The sequence below is a fragment of the Scylla paramamosain genome, chromosome 3, assembly GCF_035594125.1.
Source record: "Scylla paramamosain isolate STU-SP2022 chromosome 3, ASM3559412v1, whole genome shotgun sequence".
In the NCBI taxonomy this organism is placed as follows: Eukaryota; Metazoa; Arthropoda; class Malacostraca; order Decapoda; family Portunidae; genus Scylla; species Scylla paramamosain.
The window spans coordinates 38,993,022-39,015,521 of NC_087153.1; the positions used below are offsets into that span (position 1 = coordinate 38,993,022).

Here is a 22,500-nt window from a genome sequence, read left to right on the forward strand (position 1 = left end):
ACTGCTACAGGGGCGTGGGCGGTGACGGGCGTGGGTCAAGGGTGGCGGGGTGGGCGGCCTGACCACAGCTGGTACTACCTTCACTTTCCCTTCACGCCCACGCCGCTCGGACCCAAATGGACCCTGCCTTCCTCCTCCTCCTCCTCCTCCTCCACGGACCCTACCTTCCTCCTCCTCCTCCTCCTCCTCCTCCTCCTTAGCGGTGTGTCCTCGATTTTAATGTTACACTCACTACTACTACTACAACTATTACTACTACTACTACTACTATTACTTCGCTTCCTTTCTGGTTTCTTATCATACACACACACACACACACACACACACACACACACACACACACACACACACACACAGCGAGAACGTGAACGAGAGCGAGAGAGAGCGAGAGAGAGAGAGAGAGAGAGAGAGAGAGAGAGAGAGAGAGAGAGAGAGAGAGAGAGAGAGAGAGAGAGAGTAACCTTGTATCAGCTTCAGAATAATGAAAGGCTTGCAATACAAAATACAAGTTCAATTCGAGGGATCATTTCAGAATAATCTTGTACGTGTAATTCTTTCATTAAGTTATGTACTGCCTTGTATGGATGAATGACTTGCTCTCTCTCTCTCTCTCTCTCTCTCTCTCTCTCTCTCTCTCTCTCTCTCTCTCTCTGCTTCCTAATACGTCTTCCTTTATTGTTCTAACTCTTTTCTTTTTTTTTTTTTTTGTTTCATTTCCTTTTGACCTCATTTTCATATTGCTACGTTTGTTTCGTAATTTTTCTTCTTCCTTCGTCTTGTTTCAGTTCATTTTCATTTTATCGTTTCCTTTATTTTCCTTCTTTTTTTTCTTTCAGTATCGTTCAATGTTTAATAAGTTATTTTTCCAATTAACTTTTCTTTCTTTTTTCTTTCATTTTCTTTCTTTCTTTCTTTCTTGTTAGTCTCTTTGCTTTGATTATGCTTAACTAGACTCTTCTTTTTTTTCTTTTCCTGTTTTCTAGTTACTGTTTTGCAAATTAACTTTATTACTTTCAAACATTCAATTCCCCAAATGGTCTTTATTTCATAGTTTTTTTTTCCTCTTTTTCCTCTCTATTCGAATCAGTTATATATTTTCCTCTTTTATTTTTTTTTTCGGACCTTCTATCAATCTTGTTTACTTTTTTCTTCGTCTTGTTTCTCTCTGTCCACAATCTTCTTCACTTTTTTTTTTAATTATGTTTGGTCAGTTTTAAAACATACACCTGTCTTTCTTTTCATTTCACTTCCTTCAAATCTTCTGTCCTTACTTTGTTTCCTGTTCCTTCCTTCCTTCCTTCTCCTTGCTTTTCTTTCCCTGTTCTTCACACTGTCTTAAATGTCATGTCCTTCTCTCTCTCTCTCTCTCTCTCTCTCTCTCTCTCTCTCTCTCTCTCTCTCTCTCTCTCTCTCTCTCTCTCTCTCTCTCTCTCTCTCTCTCTCTCTCTTTTCAGTTCAGTTTTCCCTTTTAAATTCATTCCCTTCTGGCATTCCTCTAATATTGTTTACTTTGTTCCCTGTTGTTTTCTTTATCTTGTTTGTTTATTAACACTCCTGTCTTAACTTTAACGTCTTTTCTTTCTCTTTTCCCCCTTCCTTTCCCATCTCTTTCAATGCCTCCATCTTTAACCATCACCTCCCTTTCCTCCCCATTGCTTCCCTTCCTTTACTTGTCTAGATAAACTCATATTTGATTCCCACGTTTTTCTCCTTCCCCTTTCCCTTCCTTCCCCTTCACTTTTAAAACACATCTGCCTTCAACCATCACCCTCCTTTCCTCCCCATTGCCTCCCTTCCTTTGCTTGTCTAGATAAACTCTTACACTCGATTCACTCCCACGTTCCTTTCCTTCCTTCCTCTTTTCCATCCATTACCTTCCCCCCTTTTTCCTTTTCCATTACGTTCGCTTTTAATAAACACTCTCCCGCTGCCACCTGACGGAGGGGAAATGCTTACTCACGCAGCAGCTCAAGAGAGAAGACCAAAATCAAAACCACTTCCCAAAAAACCTTCCTGGAATCTTCCTCGTGTTGAATTGAGGTTGAGAGAGAGAGAGAGAGAGAGAGAGAGAGAGAGAGAGAGAGAGAGAGAGAGAGAGAGAGAGAGAGAGAGAGAGAGAGAGAGAGAGAGAGGGACACACAGACCTGACTATACTTTATCGAGAAGTGAAAGGGAGGGCAAATGAGGCAGGCAAGGATGAGACAGGGTGAGACAGGATGAGGCAGGTTGAAGAGGGGAGGGAGGCTGGACAGAAATGAGGCAGGCAAAGTGAGACAGGCTGAGGTAGGGTAGGAAGGAGACATACTGAGGCAGGCTGAAACAGACTGAAAGAGTGAGACAGTGAGGTAGGCAAAAATTAAACAAGCTAAAGTAAACTAAAAAGAGGCTGGTATGTAAGGAGTGAGGCAGGGAGACCAAGGACAAGGTTAAGACAGGGAGAGAGAGAAAAAAAAGAGAGGCTGAGACAGACTGAGGGAGATTAAGGCAGACTGGGACAATGAGAGTGGACAGAAGTGAGGCGAGCTAGAGTGAGGGAGACAGGCTGACTCAGGCTGAGACACGGAAGAAGAAAGGAAGATTGAGACAGAGACAGGACAGTGAGGCAAACAACAGCAAGGCAGACAGGCTAGTGGAGGCAGATGTGAGGCAGGGTGAGGTAGTACATTTTCCCGCCAGTCCTTTGTGAGTCGTAGGAATGAAAAACAGGAGGCCTAAGCTTCGTCCTGGGCGCTCCTGAGACGGGTGTATGCATGAAGGAGGCGAGAAAAATAGGTACCTAAAGTTTGTGTGTGTGTTTGTATTTCTTTTTCCATCTCTCCTTCCCTCCCTTCCTTCCTTCGTTCTTTAATTTTCTCCTTCCTTCCTTCCTTCCTTCCTTGTTTGTTTTGCTTCATGTTTTCGTTATCTATAACTATGCCCTTCTTCCTTCCATCTTTGCTTATTCTTTTGGTTTCACTCCTTCCTTCCTTCCTTCCTTCATTTCTTCCTTGTTTACTTCCTTCATTCTCCTTTCCTTCCTTCCTTCTTTCCTCTCTTCTTTTCACTCCTATCTTTCTTCCTTATTTATTTTCACGATTTCTTCACTTCCTTTATTTATTTTTTTCCTCCTCCTCCTCAACATACTAATTTTTTGTTTGCCTCCCACGTGATGAGAGAAAAGTCAAGAATTTACGTAAGAAAAGCGGAGAGGAAAAACAAGTTAGGGTGATGATATGAGAACATTGCATTACAGAAAGGTCAAAGTACTGAGCGAAAGGTCAGTCTGATTACCAAGTTTATTATTGAGAGAGCAAGATGTAACTTTTTTTTTCTATTTTATTTACTTTTTTTTTTTTGGGGGGGCGTGGTAGCTAAGAGGTCTTTCACCCCTCTCCGCGTTCTTTCCTCCCCTCCCCCAACATCTTTAACCTTTCTCCTTCACACGTAAAAACAAAAAAAGAATAAATAAATAAATAAAAATAAAGAAAATAGTGATGAATATCTTGTTTTTATTTATTTTTTCAGCAAGTTTTCACGTAACAAAAAAAAAAAATAAAAATTCGACTGTCTTTCGCTTAACATCTCTCCTTGTATTTCCACCCCTCCTCCTCCTCCTCCTCCTTCATAACTTCATAATCTAACCTCGTTCCGGAGTTTCAGAGCCTTCCCTGCCCCACCCCAGCCCTGCCAACACCACCTCCCTGCCTCACACTCGCAGCTATCCTTTCCTAGACCATCCCACCCTCACCTACAGACCATCCTAGACCATTCTACCTGCCTCATCCCAAAAATCCTAACTTCCTCATCCCTGCCGTCCCGAGACTCTCCCCAGCCCCACCTAAGATATCCTAAGGCCTGTCCCCGCCCGCCCAGGACCCCAACAGCCTCTCCCCCGCCCCCCACTATCCTGCAGGTCCTCGCTGGGGGCATAGTAAAGTTGAGATTGTTTGTTTAAGTTGGTTTTCTTTTCACTGCTTTGCTGCTAAGACAACAGCTGGGACTGCTATTACTACTATTGCTGCTGATGCTGCTACTACTGCTGCCACTATTACTACTACTACTATTACTACTACTACTACTACTACTACTACTACTACTTATGTCTGTTCTATTTCTGTTCTTTTCTTTCTCATCCTCGTCCTTAATGTTTTTGTTATTCCCTCTTTTCTTTTTCCCCCGCCTTCCTTAAGCTGCTGCTACTACTACTACTACTACTACTGCTACTACTACTACTAGATACTTGGAAGGGGGAAAGATACTGTGGGGAGTGAGAGTGACAAGGAATAGGTGAAGGGGGAAGGGGGAAGGGGAAAGGGGGAGAGAAATGGAGATGGAAACACAGAGACACGGGAGGTGGAGGAGATGGAAACAGAGAAAGGTTAGGGAAGGAGAGGGGAGGAGGAGGAAGAGCAGGAGTAGGAGAGGGGGGCGCCAGACTAGTGGAAGCGGAAGTTACCTACCCTCCGGTCACGCCGCCACATTCCTGCTGTTATTGTTATGACCACCGAGGCCGCCCCGCCCCATCCACCCCGCCCCGCCACTCCCTCCCTGCCCCGCCACTCCCACCCTGACGCACTCCACCACCAGAGGCTTTGTTCCCGCCCTGGCCGCCGTGAGTCACCGGGGCCTTCCTCCTGCTGGGGGCGCCGACGGGGAATGGAGGGGGTTATAAATGCTTGTTGTGGTAATGATAGTAAAATAAAAAATCTCCTTTGAAGTAATGATAGATGAAAGACAATGATAAAAAGAACTGCGATGAAATTAATTAGATTAATAATAATAATAATAATAATAATAATAATAATAATAATAATAATAATAATAATAATAATAATAATAATTGATAGTTTCTTCCAAATCACCGTAGCAATTTGAAAAGACAGATTAGGTTAAAAAATAAATAAATAAAAGATAATGAAAGAATACAATACAATAAGAACCTAACTGCTAACAAGATGAATAATTTAGGACCCCCGCCAAAAAAAAAAAAAAAAAAGAAAAGAAAAAATGGATAACGCCACAGCAGTTTCCTCCAGGCATCAAAAGAACAGAGCACCTCGACATGAGAGACCAAAAAAAAGTAAAAAAAAAAAAAAAAAAAAAAAAAGTAAAAAAATAAAACCAATAACAAAAAAAAACTGCAAAAAGAGATAAATAAAAGAATAGATAAATAAAAACAATGACACACGAGTTTTGTAAAGACCAACTGATAGATAGATAGATAGATAGGAAAAAAGTAAATAAATAAAAAAATACCAAAACAATAATAACAATAAAAACTGTAAACGAGATGAAAAAAAATAAATAAATAAAATAAAAATAATGACACGAGCTTTGTAAAGACCACTAGATAAATAAATAGAAAAAGTAAATAAATAATAAAAAAAAACTACCAAAAATTTAAAACACCAAGATAACAAAACAGCAAAATAATAAAATCAGACAGGGAAAAAATTAATAATACCACACCAGTTTGTAGTTTCCTGAAGGCACCGCGTTAACACCTCGTATTTCGTCACTGTGTTAGGGAAAAAAAGGTGTTTACTTCACCACAAAGGTTGCTGGAGGCTGGCAGTTAAAAGCACGGGGATTGCTGACCTTATGACGCGCAAAGGAAAGGGAGGAGGAGGAGGAGGAGGAGGAGGAGGAGGAGGAGGAGGAGGAGGAGGAGGAGGAGGAGGAAGAGGAGGAGGAGGAGATGATGATGATATGGATGATGATGATGATGAAAACGATAAACAACAACAACAACAACAACAACAACAGGGGGAAAGGAGGAGGAGAAGAAGAAGAAGAAGAAGAAGAAGAAGAAGAAGAAGAAGAAGAAGAAGAAGAAGAAGAAGAAGAAGAAGAAGAAGAAGAAGAAGAAGAAGAAGAAGAAGAAGAAGAAGAAGAAGAAGAAGAAGAAGAAGAAGAAGAAGAAGAAGAAGAAGAAGAAGAAGAAGAAGAAGAAGAAGAAGAAGAAGAAGAAGTACATGTAGTAGTTGTGAGAGGATAAAAAAGATGAAGAAGAAGATAGGGAAATAAAAGACGATGATAGAAAATGCAAAAAAAAAAGGATGAAAAAATATAGAAAAAAATATATAGAAGATAACAAAAGAATGAAAAAAGAAGATAGAGAAAGGAGGAGGAGGAGGAGGAGGAGGAGGAGGAGGAGGAGGAGGAGGAGGAGGAGGAGGAGGAGGAGGAGGAGGAGAAGAAGAAGAAAGAGGAGGAGGAGGAGGAGGAAGAGGAGGTTAAGTAGAGGTTGAAATAATACATAAACAAAGTTACTAATGACGATAATGTGTGTGTGTGTGTGTGTGTGTGTGTGTGTGTGTGTGTGTGTGTGTGTGTGTGTGTGTGTGTGTGTGTGTGTGTGTGTGTGTGTGTGTGTTAAGACTTAATGGGAGGAAATGAGAAATTGCGTATTCCATAAAATCATTTCTCCAGAAGTTATAACCGAGGAGGAGGAGGAGGAGGAGGAGGAGGAGGAGGAGGAGGAGGAGGAGGAGGAGGAGGAGGAGGAGGAGGAGGAGGAGGAGGAGGAGGAGGATTTTTCTTCCATTAACTTGGAGATCTACTTCTAGAATCCTCCACTTTTCTCCTTTCTTTCCTCCTCCTCCTCCTCCTCCTCCTCCTCCTCCTTCTCTATTTCCTCGTGTGCTAACCTGTCTCTCCCACTAATAGAGTAGAATAGTTACACAAAGAGCTTAGTAAGGACCTCAGGGCTTGTTGTTGTTTGGACTTCCTTTGTATTCCTTTGTATTCCTCCTCCTTCAAGAGACAAGTGCATGAAGGAGTGACAGGAGGAACACTAAACCACACTGTGAACAAGATATCCTTTGTCCTCCTCCTGCTCCTCCTCCTCCTCCTCCTCTTCCTCCACTACTACCTCTTCCCCCTCCTCCATCATTCATTCCTGTCTCCTCACCAAACTTATCCCTTCTCTCTCTCTCTCTCTCTCTCTCTCTCTCTCTCTCTCTCTCTCTCTCTCTCTCTCTCTCTCTCTCTCTCTCTCTTTATTCGTTGCTCCTTTTTCACTTTTTCTCTTTATTTACTTCCTTAAACTTCTCCTGAAACTTTTCCTTAATCCTCCTCCTCCTCCTCCTCCTCCTCCTCCTCCTCCTCCTCCTCCTCCTCCCCCTCCTCCCGCCCTTGAAGTCATTAGCGACAAGTCTCCAGCGGTCGTACATCTTCACAAGGATGTCTTCGTCGTCGTCCTCCTCCTCCTCCTCCTCCTCTTCCTCCTCCTCCTCCACCTCCCCTTCCTCCTCCTCCTCCAGCTAAGTCTGTTCTCTTTCATCCCTCCTCTTCTTCCCGCCAAGAACTCAATCAGTTAATCAATCAACGCTCCTCCTCCTCCTCCTCCTCCTCCTCCTTTCTCTTCCTCCTCTTTTCTCTTCCTCCTCCTTTCTCTTCTTCCTCTTCCTCTTTTCAACCATACAGTCTGCGCCCCTTCTTCATCCTACTCCTCTTTTTCTATTACCACTTTCTCCTCGTCTTCCTCTTCTTCTTCTTCTTCTTCTTCCTCTTCCTCCTCCTCCTCCTTACTGCTTAATCCCCGCCATATATCAACCATGCAAGAGGCAACAGGTCTGCTGCTGCTTTTTTTATTGACTTTTGTGTTCCTTGTCTTCTTCTTCTTCTTCTTCTTCTTCTTCTTCTTCTTCTTCTTCTTCTTCTTCTTCTTCTTCTTCTTCTTCTTCTTCTTCTTCTTCTTCTTCTTCTTCTTCTTCTTCTTCTTCTTCCTCCTCCTCCTCCTCCTCCTCCTGATCTTTTTCTTCTTCATCTAACTTCTATCATGGTCACCTACTCCTCCTCCTCCTCCTCCACCTCCTCTTCTTCATCCTCCTCCTCTTCCTCCTCCACTCCTCCTCCTTCTTCTTCATCCTACTTTCACCACACCCGCTTCCTCTGTTCCTCCTCATCTTTCCTGTCAGGAGCGCTTCTGGCCTCCTCTTCCTCCTCCTCCTCTTCTTCTTTCTCCTCCTCCTCCTCGAACAGCCTCAGGGCGCTAACAAGAAGGGCATATACAACTTTCCTTCTCCTTCTATTCCCTATTATTATCTCTCTCTCTCTCTCTCTCTCTCTCTCTCTCTCTCTCTCTCTCTCTCTCTCTCTCTCTCTCTCTCTCTCTTACCTGGAAAAGTTTTACCTTGTCCCTGTGTGTGTGTGTGTGTGTGTGTGTGTGTGTGTGTGTGTGTGTGTGTGTGTGTGTGTGTGTGTGTGTGTGTGTGTGTGCGTGTGATATTTACTTCCAAGCTCTCCCACGGCTAAGAAGCAAAGTAAGAGGAGGAAGGTGAGAGGAGGAGGAGGAAGAGTAAACAGATGATGATGATGATGATGATGATGATGATGATGATGATGATGATGATGATGATGGTGGTGGTGGTGAAAGTGATGAAAAAAGAGAAGAGTGAGAGGAAGAGTAAAGAGAGGAGGTGTGTCAACTGGGAGGCGAGGGGAGAGGGAGAGGGGAAGGGGGAGAAGAGAGAGAGAGAGAGGGGGGAAGAAGGGGAAGATTACCTGGGGATTAGCTGCAGGTGCGGAGAGAGAGAGAGAGAGAGAGAGAGAGAGAGAGAGAGAGAGAGAGAGAGAGAGAGAGAGAGAGAGAGAGAGAGAGAGAGAGAGAGAGAGAGAGAGAATTACAGAACAACAATAAAACCAGCAAAATTACAAAAAAAAAGAAAGAGAAAATTAAAAAAAAAGGGGAACAGGAAAAGGAAGGGGGAAAAGATGGAAACGAATGGAGGGAAAAAGGAAAAAAATGCGGAATGAAGGAATGGACAGCACGTGTTTAATTTCCTCCTCCGTGAATCAGTGCAGAGGAAAGGGAAAATATTTAGGGAGCTGTCTGATTGGACGAAACTTCCCGAAATTGGACAGCGAAGGAAGTTTTTGAAGGAAAGTCGACGCCTTCCATTCTGAGTGCTGTGACAGGGAGGGAGGGAGGGAGGGAGAAAACGAAAGGAAGAAAGGAAGGAAGGAAGGAAAGAAGGAAGGAAAAGAGGGAAGGTTAGGAAGGAAATGAGGAATGAAGAAGGGACAGAAAGGAAGATAGGAAAGCAGGAGAAGGAAGTCAAGAAGGGAAGGTTAGGAAAGAAGGAAGAAAACAAGAAGAAAGGGAGAAATAAAAAAAGGAAAGGAAGATAAGAAAAAAGGAGTAGGGAAGGGCCATTAAGAGAGAGGGTAGGGAGGTAAAGGAGGAGAAGGAGGAAGGAAGTAAGGAAAGTAGGAAGATAGGAAGGTAGGAAGGAAAGGAGGGGGAGAGGGAGGAAGAGAAGGAGGAAGATAGGAAAAGAAGAGAAGGGAGGAGAATAAGAAAAGAAGGATATAGACAAGGAAGAAAGGATGGAGGGAAGAATGAAGGAGAACGGAAGGAAACGTGAGAGAGAGAGAGAGAGAGAGAGAGAGAGAGAGAGAGAGAGAGAGAGAGAGAGAGAGAGAGAGAGAGAGAGAGAGAGAGAGAGAGAGAGAGAGAGAATGTAGGATAGAAGATGATAAAGAAGGAAGATGGAGGAAGAAGATACGAAAGAGAAGAAATGTGATGAAGGACGGTTAGAAAAATAAATCTCAAAATCTTCTTCTTATTCTTATTATTCCTCTTCTCCTCCTCCTCCTCCTCCTCCTTCGCCTCATAGCTTCCGTTTTCTTTGCAATTTTCCTTCAGTCTCCCCTCGTCCTTTAATCCCTCGCTTTACGAGTAAAAGGAACTGGCTCAGGAGAACGCCTTGCTAAACACCACTAAAGAGAGAGAGAGAGAGAGAGAGAGAGAGAGAGAGAGAGAGAGAGAGAGAGAGAGAGAGAGAGAGTAGACATCTCATTTTTTTCTCATAATTTCTTTTTCATTTATTTCGTTCTCTCTTTTCTGTTTTTCTTCCTTTGTTCTGTCTCTTCCTTATCTTATTTTCATTCTCTTCCTTTTCTTCTTTCTTTCTTCCTTTTCCTTCTTTCCTTCTTTGTTTCTTCTTTTTATCTTCGTTCTTTTCCTTTCTTTCTTCCTTTCCTCCTTTATTCCATACATCAACCCCTTTCTTCAATCCTCCTTCCTTTCCTTCATCCATCCCTCCCTCCCTCCCTCTCTCTCACCCTCCATTCCTCCCTTCTTTCCCTCCCTCTCTTTTTTCCTTTACCTTCCTCTCAGTTTCCCTTCTTGCCTTCTGTTTTCCACGCCCTCACTCATAAATTATTTCCCCTCCCTCTTCTTTTCTTCATTCCTTGCCTTACCCTTTCCTTTTTTCCCTCCTCACTCCTTCTCTCCCCTCTCCTTTTGCCTCCTTCTCTCCTCTTAACTCCTTCTCTCCTTGCCTCCATCTTGACCACAGCTATTGTGTGTAAATCACGGCTCCCTCCCTCCTTCCCTCCTTCTCTCTCTCTCTCTCTCTCTCTCTCTCTCTCTCTCTCCCCCTCATTCCTTCCCTCCTTCTCCAATTCCCCATCTTCTCTCCCTCCCTCCTTTCCTCTCCTGCTGACGTGGAGGAAAGGGGTGAATGGAGAGATGGGAGGGAAAGAGGGTGAAGAGGAAAGAATGCATAGGAGAGAAAGAGAGAGAGAGAGAGAGAGAGAGAGAGAGAGAGAGAGAGAGAGAGAGAGAGAGAGAGAGAGAGAGAGAGAGAGAGACTTACACAGCTACCTAACTTTTCAAATCGCAAAATCACACAAAGCAAAAACACTTCAGACACACACACACACACACACACACACACACACACACACACACACACACACACACACACACGAAAAAAAAAAGACAGGTGTGTGTTTACATTTCCACCCTTCGTTCGAGTCATCTTGCTTACGTCATATTTCAATTAGTTTAGTTTGGGGGAGAAAGTTTGGGTCTCTACCGCTCTTTCGTTTTCCTCACCTCCCCTCCTCGTGCGCTGAATTAGAGAGATGAGGAGGAGGAGGAGGAGGAGGAGGAAATATGCGTAGAGAAGAAGAGGTTAGACAGATAAAGGGGAAAGAAGAATGGAGGAGAAATTAGAAGAAGAGGGAAGATAGGTGGAGAAGGAGAGGTTAGATGAAGGGGAAAGGAGAACAGAGAACAATTTAGAAGATGATAGAAATAAGTAAAGAAGGAGAGGTTAGGTGAAGGAGAAAGGAGAATAGAGAAGAGACTAGAAGAGAAAAGATACGTGATGAAAGAGAGATTAGAGAACAGGGAAACGAGAACAGAGGAGAGTTAAGAAGAAGAGAAAGAATAAATAGAGGATGAAATTTTAGGAGAGGAGAAAAATAGGGTAGAGTTTATATTAGGAGAGAAAAAAGATGAGGGGAGATTAAAAGAGAGAAAAATTGAGAGCTTAGGTGAGGAGGAAAGAAAAGTAGAAGAGACTTTCGAAGAGGGAAAAAAAAATAGAGAAGGATTTAGAGTTCAGTGAGTAGAAGGATAAGAACTGGACACATTTTCATTTTTTACTTGTATCACAGAACTGCATTAAGGTGAAAGAAAACGAAGCAGAAAAATTATGTTTGGCCTCGTAGGATAAAGAAAAAAATATATATCGCTACATTTACCACTGACTTTTATCACAGAGTGTTGTTAAAGATGAAAAGAAGAAATAAAAAAAATGGAAAAAAAGATTAAGCTATATTCCCAGCAAGTTGTTGCACAGAATTGTATTAGAGATAGAAAAGAAAAAAATTGTATCACAGAATTGTATTACAGGAGAAGGAAAAACAGATATACCAGTGTTTGTCACCCAAGAAAAAAAGAAAATGAAAAACAAAAAGATATTTACTAGGTACATTATATCATAGAACTGTATTATAGAGACAAGGAGAGACAGAAAGAAATAGTATTGTTTACCAGAGAGAGAGAGAGAGAGAGAGAGAGAGAGAGAGAGAGAGAGAGAGAGAGAGAGAGAGAGAGAGAGAGAGAGAGAGCAAAGAGGTAACGAACTGCATTCACACTACAGTGCACAAAAGAAAAAAAAATTATTACAGAGAAAAGCAAAAATATAAGAAAAAATGTTTATCTATCTAGGAAAAAGACTTAATGAGTTGTACTGAAGGGAAAAGAAAGAGAAAAAGAGACAAAAAGGCTGTTTAGTGCTTGCTGTTCATGGGAAAAGAAAAAAAGGGAAAAAAAAATTAAACACCGACATTCTCATTACATTCCAGAATAGAAAAAAAATATACATTAGTGGGAAAAGAAAGAGAAAGGAAAGAAAATAAAAGGTGTCTAGTGTTTGCTGTCCTGGAAAAAAAGGAAACTAAACACACATTTTCCCATTACATTATATTACAGGAAAAAAAATATCGTATTACCGAGAAAAGGAAAAACAAAGGAAATAAAACAATGTGCGTAGTGTTTGTCACCCTGAAAAAGAAAGGGAAAATAAAGCTTCATTTCACTTTTAAAGCTAAGTCGTTTGGTCCTTCTCGCCTCCTCGTTACGTAAAGCTCACTTGTTTGTCTGCAATGCTTACGGAAAACTTGAAACAGTGAAGAGAAAGAGGAAAAAAAAATTCGCGTACGTTTTGACTTAAGGAGAGAACAAATATATATATATAAAGTTAATTTCTCTAGTAAGTTACGTTGTTTGATTTCCTTGTGACGCAAAAAAAACTTATCTATTTGTTTGTACTGTATGCGGAAAATATTAAAACAGTGGAAAAAAAAAGCGAAGGACATTTTTTTTCTCTATACCTCTAAAAAAAATAATAATGAGCTCCATCTTACTAGAAAGTCACGCTTTTATTTATTTTTTTTTGTGTAAAGTTAATTTTTTCTACACTGATGAAAGAAAAAAGAGCGATATGTATATATATTTTTTTTTATTTCACTTACAAAAACTTAAAAAAAAAATAAATAAATAAATAGATGAATAAATCAGTCTCTCTAGAAAGTCACGCTGTTTGGTCTTCCTTGTGATGGAAAACTACCCCTCATTACCTGCACTGTTTACCCAAATCCTGAAAAAAAAATAGTAAAAAAAAAAAAAAATATGGAAGGAAAAATTGGTCAGCTTGTATTTTCCCCCTATAAAAATTAACAAATAAACAAATGAACTCCATCTCCCTATTACACACATCACGCTGTTTGTCTTTAAGCAGAGTGAGAAAGAGAAAAAGCGAGAAGAAAAAAAATTTAAGCAGTTTAAACTTTACCTCTTTGAAGAAAAGGGGGAAAAAAATCTGGGATCTACATCTCACAACCTCACTCTGTTTGCTTTTCCTTGCGGTGTAAAAGTGACCTGTTTGTCTAGAGTGTTTACTTACGTACCTCCCTGGGGTAGAGTCAGGCTGAGACCACGAAGACGGCGCCACAGAGACACTCAAAGGATCAAACACGAAGACACACAGAGAATGAACCAGAGACAGTGAACAGGGGTAAAAAAATAACGAAAGAGGGAGGTAGAGAGAGAATCAGACATAGAACGCTACACAGAGATAAATAAGTGACAAGAGAGAGAGAAAGAGAGAGTATCAGCCATAGAAAACTAGGCAGAGAGACACAAAGACTAAAATGAAGAGACGGAAAGAAAATGAACCACACTGAAAATAGAGCTAAATAACTGACAAGAGAGAGGCATAGAGAGAAAGACAGAGAGAATCGTACATAGAGAGCTACAAAGGGACACTCAAACACACATAAATGAAGGCAAACAGAAGAGAATGGAACAGATATTGAAAACAGAAGGGAAAGAGAACAGAAAAGACACGGAATCATAAGAGAGCCACAGAAACACACATATGCACGAACACAGAGAAACAGGGAATGAACAGCACAGAATTATACGCAGCTTGACTGATAAAAAAAAAGCAAGAAAAAAGACTAAGAAAAGACATAAAGAAAAAAGGAAGAATTAATGGTAGAGTGAACCGGAGGCAGTGAGAAAAGATTGTGAAGATAAAGAAAAAATAAAGGAAAAGAATGACAGAATGAGAGAGAGAGAGAGAGAGAGAGAGAGAGAGAGAGAGAGAGAGAGAGAGAGAGAGAGAGAGAGAGAGAGATGGAAAGAAAGAAAGATGAATAAACAATAGAGGATGAAAGGGTGAATACGAGAAGAGGCAAGAGATATACCCACAAACGAACACACACACACACACACACACACACACACACACACACACACACACACACACACACACACAGAACCAGAGGCGGGAAAGAATGAATATAAAAAAAAACTCATTATTTTTATTATTATTTTTTTTTTTTTTTAGGCAGAATGCAAATAGAGTTTCACCTTCTGGCCAGTGAAATTGTACACTTCTTTTGTGGGAGCTTTATAGTGTAGGCCTACCACCACTTGAAGGGGGAAAAATGAGAGAGAGAAAGGAAAAAAAAGACAGATGGCCAGAGAGAAAGAGAGGGGGTGAGGGGGGACAGGTAGATAGACAGACAGATACAGAAACGAAGGCAAGACAAGGAGAGACAGAGAGACAGGCACAGACAGACAAACAGACGGACAAATAAGAGGATAAACATAAAAATAGAGAGAAAGAAAATCAGAAAAGAGATAAGGAGAGAAATGGACAAAAGAGAACGAGAACAGAAAAGAAACGAAGAAAGAGAGAGAGAGAGAGAGAGAGAGAGAGAGAGAGAGAGAGAGAGAGAGAGAGAGAGAGAGAGAGAGAGAGAGAGAGAGAGAGAGAGAGAGAGAGAGAGAGAGAGATGCAAAGAAAAAACAACTGATTGATTGATTGATTGACTGACTGACTGACTGACTGACTGACTGAGTGAATGATTGATTAAAATAAAGAAACGAAAGAAAGAGACAAAGAGAAAAATAAAAACCGACTGACTGACTGACTGACTGACTGACTGACTGACTGACTGACTAAAACACACACAGAACACAAGTAAACTAACACCAACATTCTCAACACAGGTAAGCCCAGCACACGCAACACAGCTACACACTAACACCAACACAACAAATAAAACAAACAAACCACAAAACACAGGTATACTCAGGTAAACAATAATACCAACACACTAACTGCCCCCCTCTCCCCCAACACACACGCACACACACACACAGGAGGGCTCACTCACCTGATAGAATGCCTTGATGTGCAGGAGAAGCGCAGCAAGGTTAGTGAGACGAGAGGCGGCATCAGTTGGGTGGCGATTCACCGGGCGGCCTCCACCATCCCGCCCGTCACTGCAAGAAGGAAGAGTTACAGTTATTGATAGTTACTTAGAGGTTTACTTAGAGATACACAGAGTTACACCATACCAAAGTTAGAGGGAAGTTACGTACGTGTTTCATAGGAAAATTACATAGGGAGAAGAGTTAGATAGAGTTATATACAGTTATATAGCGTTATATGAAGGCCCAGAGAGAGAGAGAGAGAGAGAGAGAGAGAGAGAGAGAGAGAGAGAGAGAGAGAGAGAGAGAGAGGCAACTATTTCTCGTCTCGTTCAAACTTTCAGAAGATTGAAAAGGGAATAAAAAAGGAAAGAAAAAAGGAGGAAAAAAGAAAAAAAAACGAATGGAACTTGTTACTTGAGTGATTAATGACATACCTCTCTCTCTCTCTCTCTCTCTCTCTCTCTCTCTCTCTCTCTCTCTCTCTCTCTCTCTCTCTCTCTCTCTCTCTCTGTGTTCTTTTTTATCTTTCCTTTTAATCTTTTTTTTCTATTTGTTTCACTATTTTACTTTCTCACTTTTTTTCTCTTCCCTTCCTTATTTCGTTCATTTTTATCTTTCTTCTTTTTTCCTTCCTTCTTTTCTTCCTTCTTTTTTCTTCCTTCCTTTCTCTTCTCTTCTATTTTTCCTTCGTTCATTCTTCCTGTCCCTCTTCCTTCCTTCAATCCTTCTTTCCTTCTTCCCTTACTTACCTATAATGCTTTCTTTCTCTCCTTTTTATATCTTGACCTCCTCCTCCTTCTCCTCCTCCTCCTCCTCCTCTTCCCCCTTCTCTTCCTCCTCCTCCTCATCTTTTTCCATTTCCAGTTTCCTCGCCATGTTTCCTCATCTGTCTCTCCCACTCTTTTATTCTCTTCATCATTATTCTTCCTTCTCTTTCCCTTCATTCTTTGTTTTCTTTTCCCATTTTTCTTCACAACTGTATTATCTTTTAGCTTCTCGTCCCTTTTATTCGCTCTCTCTTTCTCTCTTTATCTCCAATATTATTCTTCCTTCTCCCTTCGTCTTTCTCCTTCGTTTTCTTTTTACTTCTTTCAATAATCTATCGTCTTCCTCTCTCTCTCTCTCTCTCTCTCTCTCTCTCTCTCTCTCTCTCTCTCTCTCTCTCTCTCTCTCTCTCTCTTCGTTTCTTTTTTTTTCCAGAATCTACTTTCTGTCTTTCCCGTGGAGAAGAAGAAGAAGAAGAAGAAGAAGAAGAAGAAGAAGAAGAAGAAGAAGAAGAAGAAGAAGAAGAAGAAGAAGAAGAAGAAGAAGAAGAAGAAGAAGAAGAAGAAGAAGAAGAAGAAGAAGAAGAAGAAGAAGAAGAAGAAGAAGAAGAAGAAGAAGAAGAAGAAGAAGAAGAAGAAGAAGAAGAAGAAGAAGAAGAAGAAGAAGAAGAAGAAGAAGAAGAAGAAGAAGAAGAAGAAGAAGAAGAAGAAGAAGAAGAAGAAGAAGAAGAAGAAGAAGAAGAAGAAGAAGAAGAAGAAGAAGAAGAAGAAGAAGAAGAAGAAGAAGAAGAAGAAGAAGAAGAAGAAGAAGAAGAAGAAGAAGAAGAAGAAGAAGATTAATCCAGGAAACATTTTTATCGCCTCCTCCTTCATTATCATCTCTCTTCTTCTCTCCTCTCTTCTCCCCTCCTCTCTTCTTCTTTCCTTCCCCACCTCCTTCCCTTATCCTTGTTCCTCCTACCCTACCATTCTTTAAACTTTATCCCTTGCCTCCTCCTCCTCCTCCTCCTCCTCCTCCTCCTCCTCCTCCTCCTCCTCCTCCTTCTCCTCCTCCTCGTCCTTTTTCCTTTTCTTTTTCCTCTCACTGTATTTATTTTTAATCCTCTTTATCCTTCCTCCTTTCCTTCTTTCTTTCACTGACTTCTTCTCTTTCCTCCAATTTTTTCCTCTGTCTCTTTTTTTCTTCTATATTCTTTTGTTCCCCGCTTCTTCTCCAATCTTCCTTTTTTCCCTCTTCATCACTACCATCTCCTTTTTTCTCGTGTTTGTTTGGTCATTTCTGTTCTTATTTTTCTTCTTCTTCTTCTTCTTCTTCTTCTTCTTCTTCTTCTTCTTCTTCTTCCTCCTCCTCTGAACAACGATACTAGTCGATAGAGAGAGAGAGAGAGAGAGAGAGAGAGAGAGAGAGAGAGAGAGAGAGAGAGAGAGAGAGAGAGAGAGAGAGAGAGAGAGAGAGAGAGAGAGAGAGAGAGAGAGAGATGCAATATCAGCACAGGAAACAATATATTAGCAATTAGGAACACGCAATATTGGCGATAGTATAACTTACATACGCACGAACGCACTAACCCCCAACGTGTGTGCGTGTGTGTGTGTGTGTGTGTGAGAGGAGGACATAAGTATATTCAGACAGCATTCTAAAGGGTTGTATTCTTAAAAGCTTTGTTATTTCATCATTATTATTTTTCAAAGGCCATAGAGATAATTAGCCGAGTTCTCATTTTTTTTTTTTGTGTGTGTGTGTGTGTGTGTGTGTGTGTGTGTGTGTGTGTGTGTGTGTGTGTGTGTGTGTGTGTGTGTGTGTGTGTGTGTGTGTGTGTGTGTGTGTGTTCTCTGATGATGCAACGTTCTCATCACACTCACGAGAACCACGCTAACACCCTTCAAACAGCTTATAACTTGCACTTGAGTCTGTTCAATGCGCAGAACCCTTGTTAATCTATCACCAGAACCTTGACAACCCTCATGACTTCACTGTGGGTCTCATGAGGGGTGCAATCCTTGTCGAACATGAAACCACACACGGCAAAGCTGCATCTAAGTCTATCACCAGAACCTTGACAACCCTCATGACTGCACTGTGGGTCTCATGAGGGGTGCAATCCTTGTCGAACATGAAAGAGTCGGCAAGCCAGTCACTGCCTCGCCTGAAACACTCACACTGCCCTCCACTACTTCCAAAAGGTTTCAGTTGAAGTTAGTGGTTCTTAAGAGTACTTATATGGTTCTAGTGACAAATTAACAAAACTTCTACACTATGAACAGGAGAAGCACCCTTGAGAACCACGCTAATCATCTTTACGACCTTTGAAAATAGTCATGGTAAGAGAGAGAGAGAGAGAGAGAGAGAGAGAGAGAGAGAGAGAGAGAGAGAGAGAGCAAAGAGTTTCAGAATACAGGCGTAAGTATGCAGTCCACGCTTAGTCGCAACGGCGGTGTCGGAGCGCGGGTGGAAAGTCAAGCAACCCTCTGAACGCTGGGTACAGGCTGGGCAGGGAGGTGGCGCGCTGGTGCAGTATGCTCAGGTACATAATGAGGACAGGTGATGGCCCGCCCCTGTCCACTAGGAAGAGGCAAAACGCGAGGCTGTTACTTTGCGTGTGTGTGTGTGTGTGTGTGTGTGTGTGTGTGTGTGTGTGTGTGTGCGCACGACAAATGTGGAATTGTGAAACTATTTTATCCATCTATCTGCTTGTCTGTCTGTCTGTCTGTCTGTCTGTCTGTCTGTCTATCTATCTATCTATCCACCTATATCCATTTATCTATCCAAGTGACACTAATCGAATATTAAACTAACAAATATACACAAAAGATACAAACACACACATCTCACTAACTACCTAGCTACAGTCCACACTAATCACTTACATCTGAGTCATGAACGTGTGGGGGAGACAGCGAGACTACTTAAATGTACTTACGTGTGTGTGTGTGTGTGTGTGTGTGTGTGTGTGTGTGTGTGTGTGTGTGTGTGTGTGTGTGTGTGTGTGTGTGTGTGTGTGTGTGTGTGTGTGTGTGTGTGTGTGTGTGTGTGTGTGTGTGTGTGTGTGTGTGTGTGTGATGAAGTGAGGGCGGCAGATTATAAAGTAGAATAGCAACACAAACCACCTCTCTCTCTCTCTCTCTCTCTCTCTCTCTCTCTCTCTCTCTCTCTCTCTCTCTCTCTCTCTCTCTCTCTCTCTTCCAGTCGATTCATTTCTGAAACTCACCATAATCCTCCTCCTCCTCCTCTTCCTCCTCCTCCTTCTCCTCCTCCTCCTCCTCCCTCTCTTCCTTCTCTTTCTCCTCCTGCTCCTCTTTCTCCTTCTCCAGCGGATGAGTCTGAAGGTAGCACGAGTCTACCACGCCACCGAGATCTCGAGAGGAGGAGGAGGAGGAGGAGGAGGAGGAGGAGAGAAGACAACAACAACAACAACAACAACAACAACAACAACAACAACAACAACAACAACAAAAACAACAGCGTTTCTGAAGACACGATCAGGTAGACACAAAAGGAGTAAAAAAAAAAAAGAAAAGAAAAAAAGAAAAATCGACGAAAGACAAGAATCGTGACAGAGAGAGACAAGGAGGAGGAGGAATAAATAACGGAATAAAGGACAATAGGGGAAAAAATCATGATAACGTGTGGAAAAACCAGCAAAACAGCAATAAAGAAGGAGAGTTACTGCAAATGAGGAAGAAGAGTATATTGAGTAAAGATGGATGCATATGAAGGAATAAAAGAGAGAGTGAGAAAGAAAGTGAAAGAGGAGGAGTGATAAAGATTGAGAAGGGAAGGAAGGAAGGAAGGAAGGAAGAAAGGAAGATTGAACAAGGTGAGATAAAGCTGTATTGTAAAGGGATTGTAAAGAAGAGGAAGAGGAAAAGGAGGAGGAGGAGGAAGGAAGGGAAAGTGATCAGTGAGGACGTGGAAGAGGAGGAGGAGGAGGAGGAGGAGGAGGAGGAGGAGGAGGAGGAGGAGGAGAAAAAAAAGTCCAACAACAAAGCAAACAACAACAACAACAACAACAACAACAACAACAACAAAGACGAAATTATCAACACGAAGAAACGAAAAAAAAAAAAAAACGAGAAAAAAAACAAGAAAGCAAAAATATAAAAACCACAAGAACAAGAACAAGAGGAATCACGTTGCAGTATGAAAGAAAGAGGAGGAGGAGAGAAGGAAAGAAAGAAAGAAGGAAAGAAGGAAGGAAGGGAGGAGGAGGAGGAGGGAGTGACAGGTGAGAGTTTTTTCACCTGTAGCCTTATTGACCGTCACGTGCAGGTACAAACTTAACTCCCTCCCTTCCTTCCTTCCCTCCTTCCCTCCTTTCCCTCCCTCCTTCCCTACCTCCATTCCTCCACCCTTCTCTCCAATTTGTGCAGCGTCGGAATCGCCCGCTCAAGGTCACACTCCCTCCCTCCCTCCCTCCCTCCCTCCCTCCCTCCCTCCCTCCCTCCCTCCCTCCCTCCATTAGTCCCTCCATCAATGCCTCCTTCCCTCCCGCTCCCATCAATTTAAGTTCACGGTCCGGACATCCGAGAGAGGACACACAGACAGACAGATAGACAGACAGACACACACACACACACACACACACACACACACACACACACACACACACACAATGGTTTCATGATTTCTTGCCTCCGTGCGTGAGAAAGTTACTGGTTATGACTCAGTGTGTGTGTGTGTGTGTGTGTGTGTGTGTGTGTGTGTGTGTGTGTGTGTGTGTGTGTGTGTGTGTGTGTGTGTGTGTGTGTGTGTGTGTGTGTGTGTGTGTGTGTGTGTGTGTGTGTGTGTGTGTGTGTGTGTGTGTGCTCCTAAGTCAATATCCAGACACTTATTTCTCTCAGGTTTGCTTTGCTCTTCAAGTTTCCTCACCCCCCCTCTCTCTCTCTCTCTCTCTCTCTCTCTCTCTCTCTCTCTCTCTCTCTCTCTCTCTCTCTCTCTCTCTGGAATACGAAGTTCCCTCAACAGTCAAACACAAAGGTACACAAAGGAAGAAGAAACAGCCACCTCCCTGATAAGTTAGAAAAAACCCAGTCTAAAGTAAGAGAGATATATATGAGAAAGGGACAGGAGAGTAAAGGGAAGACTGGATAAACAGATAAAAACACGTGGATATATGAAGGACATGTACAATACCTTCCTTTCTGGCTGTTATGGGCACTGGCACCTTAGAGAGCGTTTTTCTTTTTCTTTTCCCTCTTACATAAAAAAATAGTAATAATAACATATAATACAGGTAATATGAGGTAGGTAAATACTTAATCTCTTTCCCAACACAGCAACTAACTATAGCACTCTCATGCCCCTCAACACGCAAAGAGAGGATTAAGGACACTATCCCCCCATTAACTTTTTTTCTATTGCCTTGTCCAATCAGTGAGTGCTGTTTACTAAGGTGCGTGCTGTCTGTCTATCTGTCTATCTGTCTACCTTTACTTTCTGTCCTCTTGTCTACTTTCTTCGTCTCTTTCCTAGTTTAACCTCTTTCAGTCTCCTTACTTATTTGTGTGCCTGTCTGTTTAATTTCTTGTCTCTCTCCTTACCTGTCTACCTGTTTATCTCTTTCACTGTCTACCTATCTCCTCCTTGTCTTCCTTTCTGTCTGCCTGTCTACGTACTTTCCTACCTGTCTCCTTTTCTGTCTGCCTGTTAATCTCTTTCCTTGCCTTCCTGTCTGCCTGTCAAGCTTTTTCCTTCCCTGTCCTTCCTCCTTTGTTTATCTGCCTGCTCATCTCTTTTCCTGTCCGTCTCTGCTTGCCAATATACTTTCTTTCCTGTCTCCCTTTCTGCTCGCCTGGTTATCTCTCACACTGCCTTCCTACTTGCCTCCCTGCCTCTCTTCCCCTGCCTTGCCTTTCCAGCCTGTTTCTCTTCCCCTACCATCCTGCTTTCTTGCCTTGCCTTGCCTTGTCTTAATCTTATCAAAGTATGCATGAGTCTTGTGTCTTCTCTGTGCCCGCGACGCGATACATGAATACGAGACAGAGAACAAAGATGACGAGTGAGACAAAGAATGATGCCTGGAAGGAGAAAATGATAACTGCAAGAGACGATGACTGGGAGAAGTGATGGTGAGTGGAAGATGAAGCTTGTGACTGGAAGGAGAAGATGATAATTGGAGTGTAGTGATGAATGGAAGGAGAAAGTGAAGACTGCAGGTTGATCATGAGCAGATGGTGACTAGAAGGAGAGATAAAGCAATAGAAACTCAAGGATTATAATGAATGGAAAAAGGAACAATATGAATGAAAGACGATAATGGTACTGGAAGGAGAAGTAGTGACTGGAAAAGAAAGAGATAACAAGTGGAAGACTATTAATAGAAGCAAGACAAAAGCTGGGAAGAGATGATAACTATGAAAATTACTCCCGAGGGATATGACAGCTAAAAGAACGTGATAACTGGAAGGAAAGCAATAAATGGAAAGGAAAGAACAACAAGAAGACTATGAATAAAACCAAAGACACACGAAGGAAGACAATGATTGGAAAAAGACGCAAACTGTATAAAAAAAATAAATAAATAAATAACACCTGGAAAATATAACTAAAAAAAAAAAAAAACAAGATAACTGGAGAGAAAAATAATGACAGGAAAGGAAAGAGACAACAAAAAAGAAGACCATGAATAAAACAAATGACACACGGACGAAGACAATGATTGGAAAAAGACGCAAAATGGAAAAAAATAAATAAATAAACAAAAATACCACCAAGAAGATATAATC

General features: G+C 41.8%; 1 protein-coding gene across 1 annotated transcript in view; it reads right to left on the reverse strand.

Annotated features, from left to right (window-relative positions):
* Positions 1-22,500, reverse strand: part of LOC135116499 (girdin-like) — a 129,662-nt gene that overhangs the window by 31,655 nt on the left and 75,507 nt on the right. Inside the window, exon 3 of the mRNA XM_064034007.1 lies at positions 14,971-15,079. Coding sequence (XP_063890077.1) covers positions 14,971-15,079 — 109 coding nt within the window. The remainder of the gene's footprint in view (positions 1-14,970; positions 15,080-22,500) is intronic.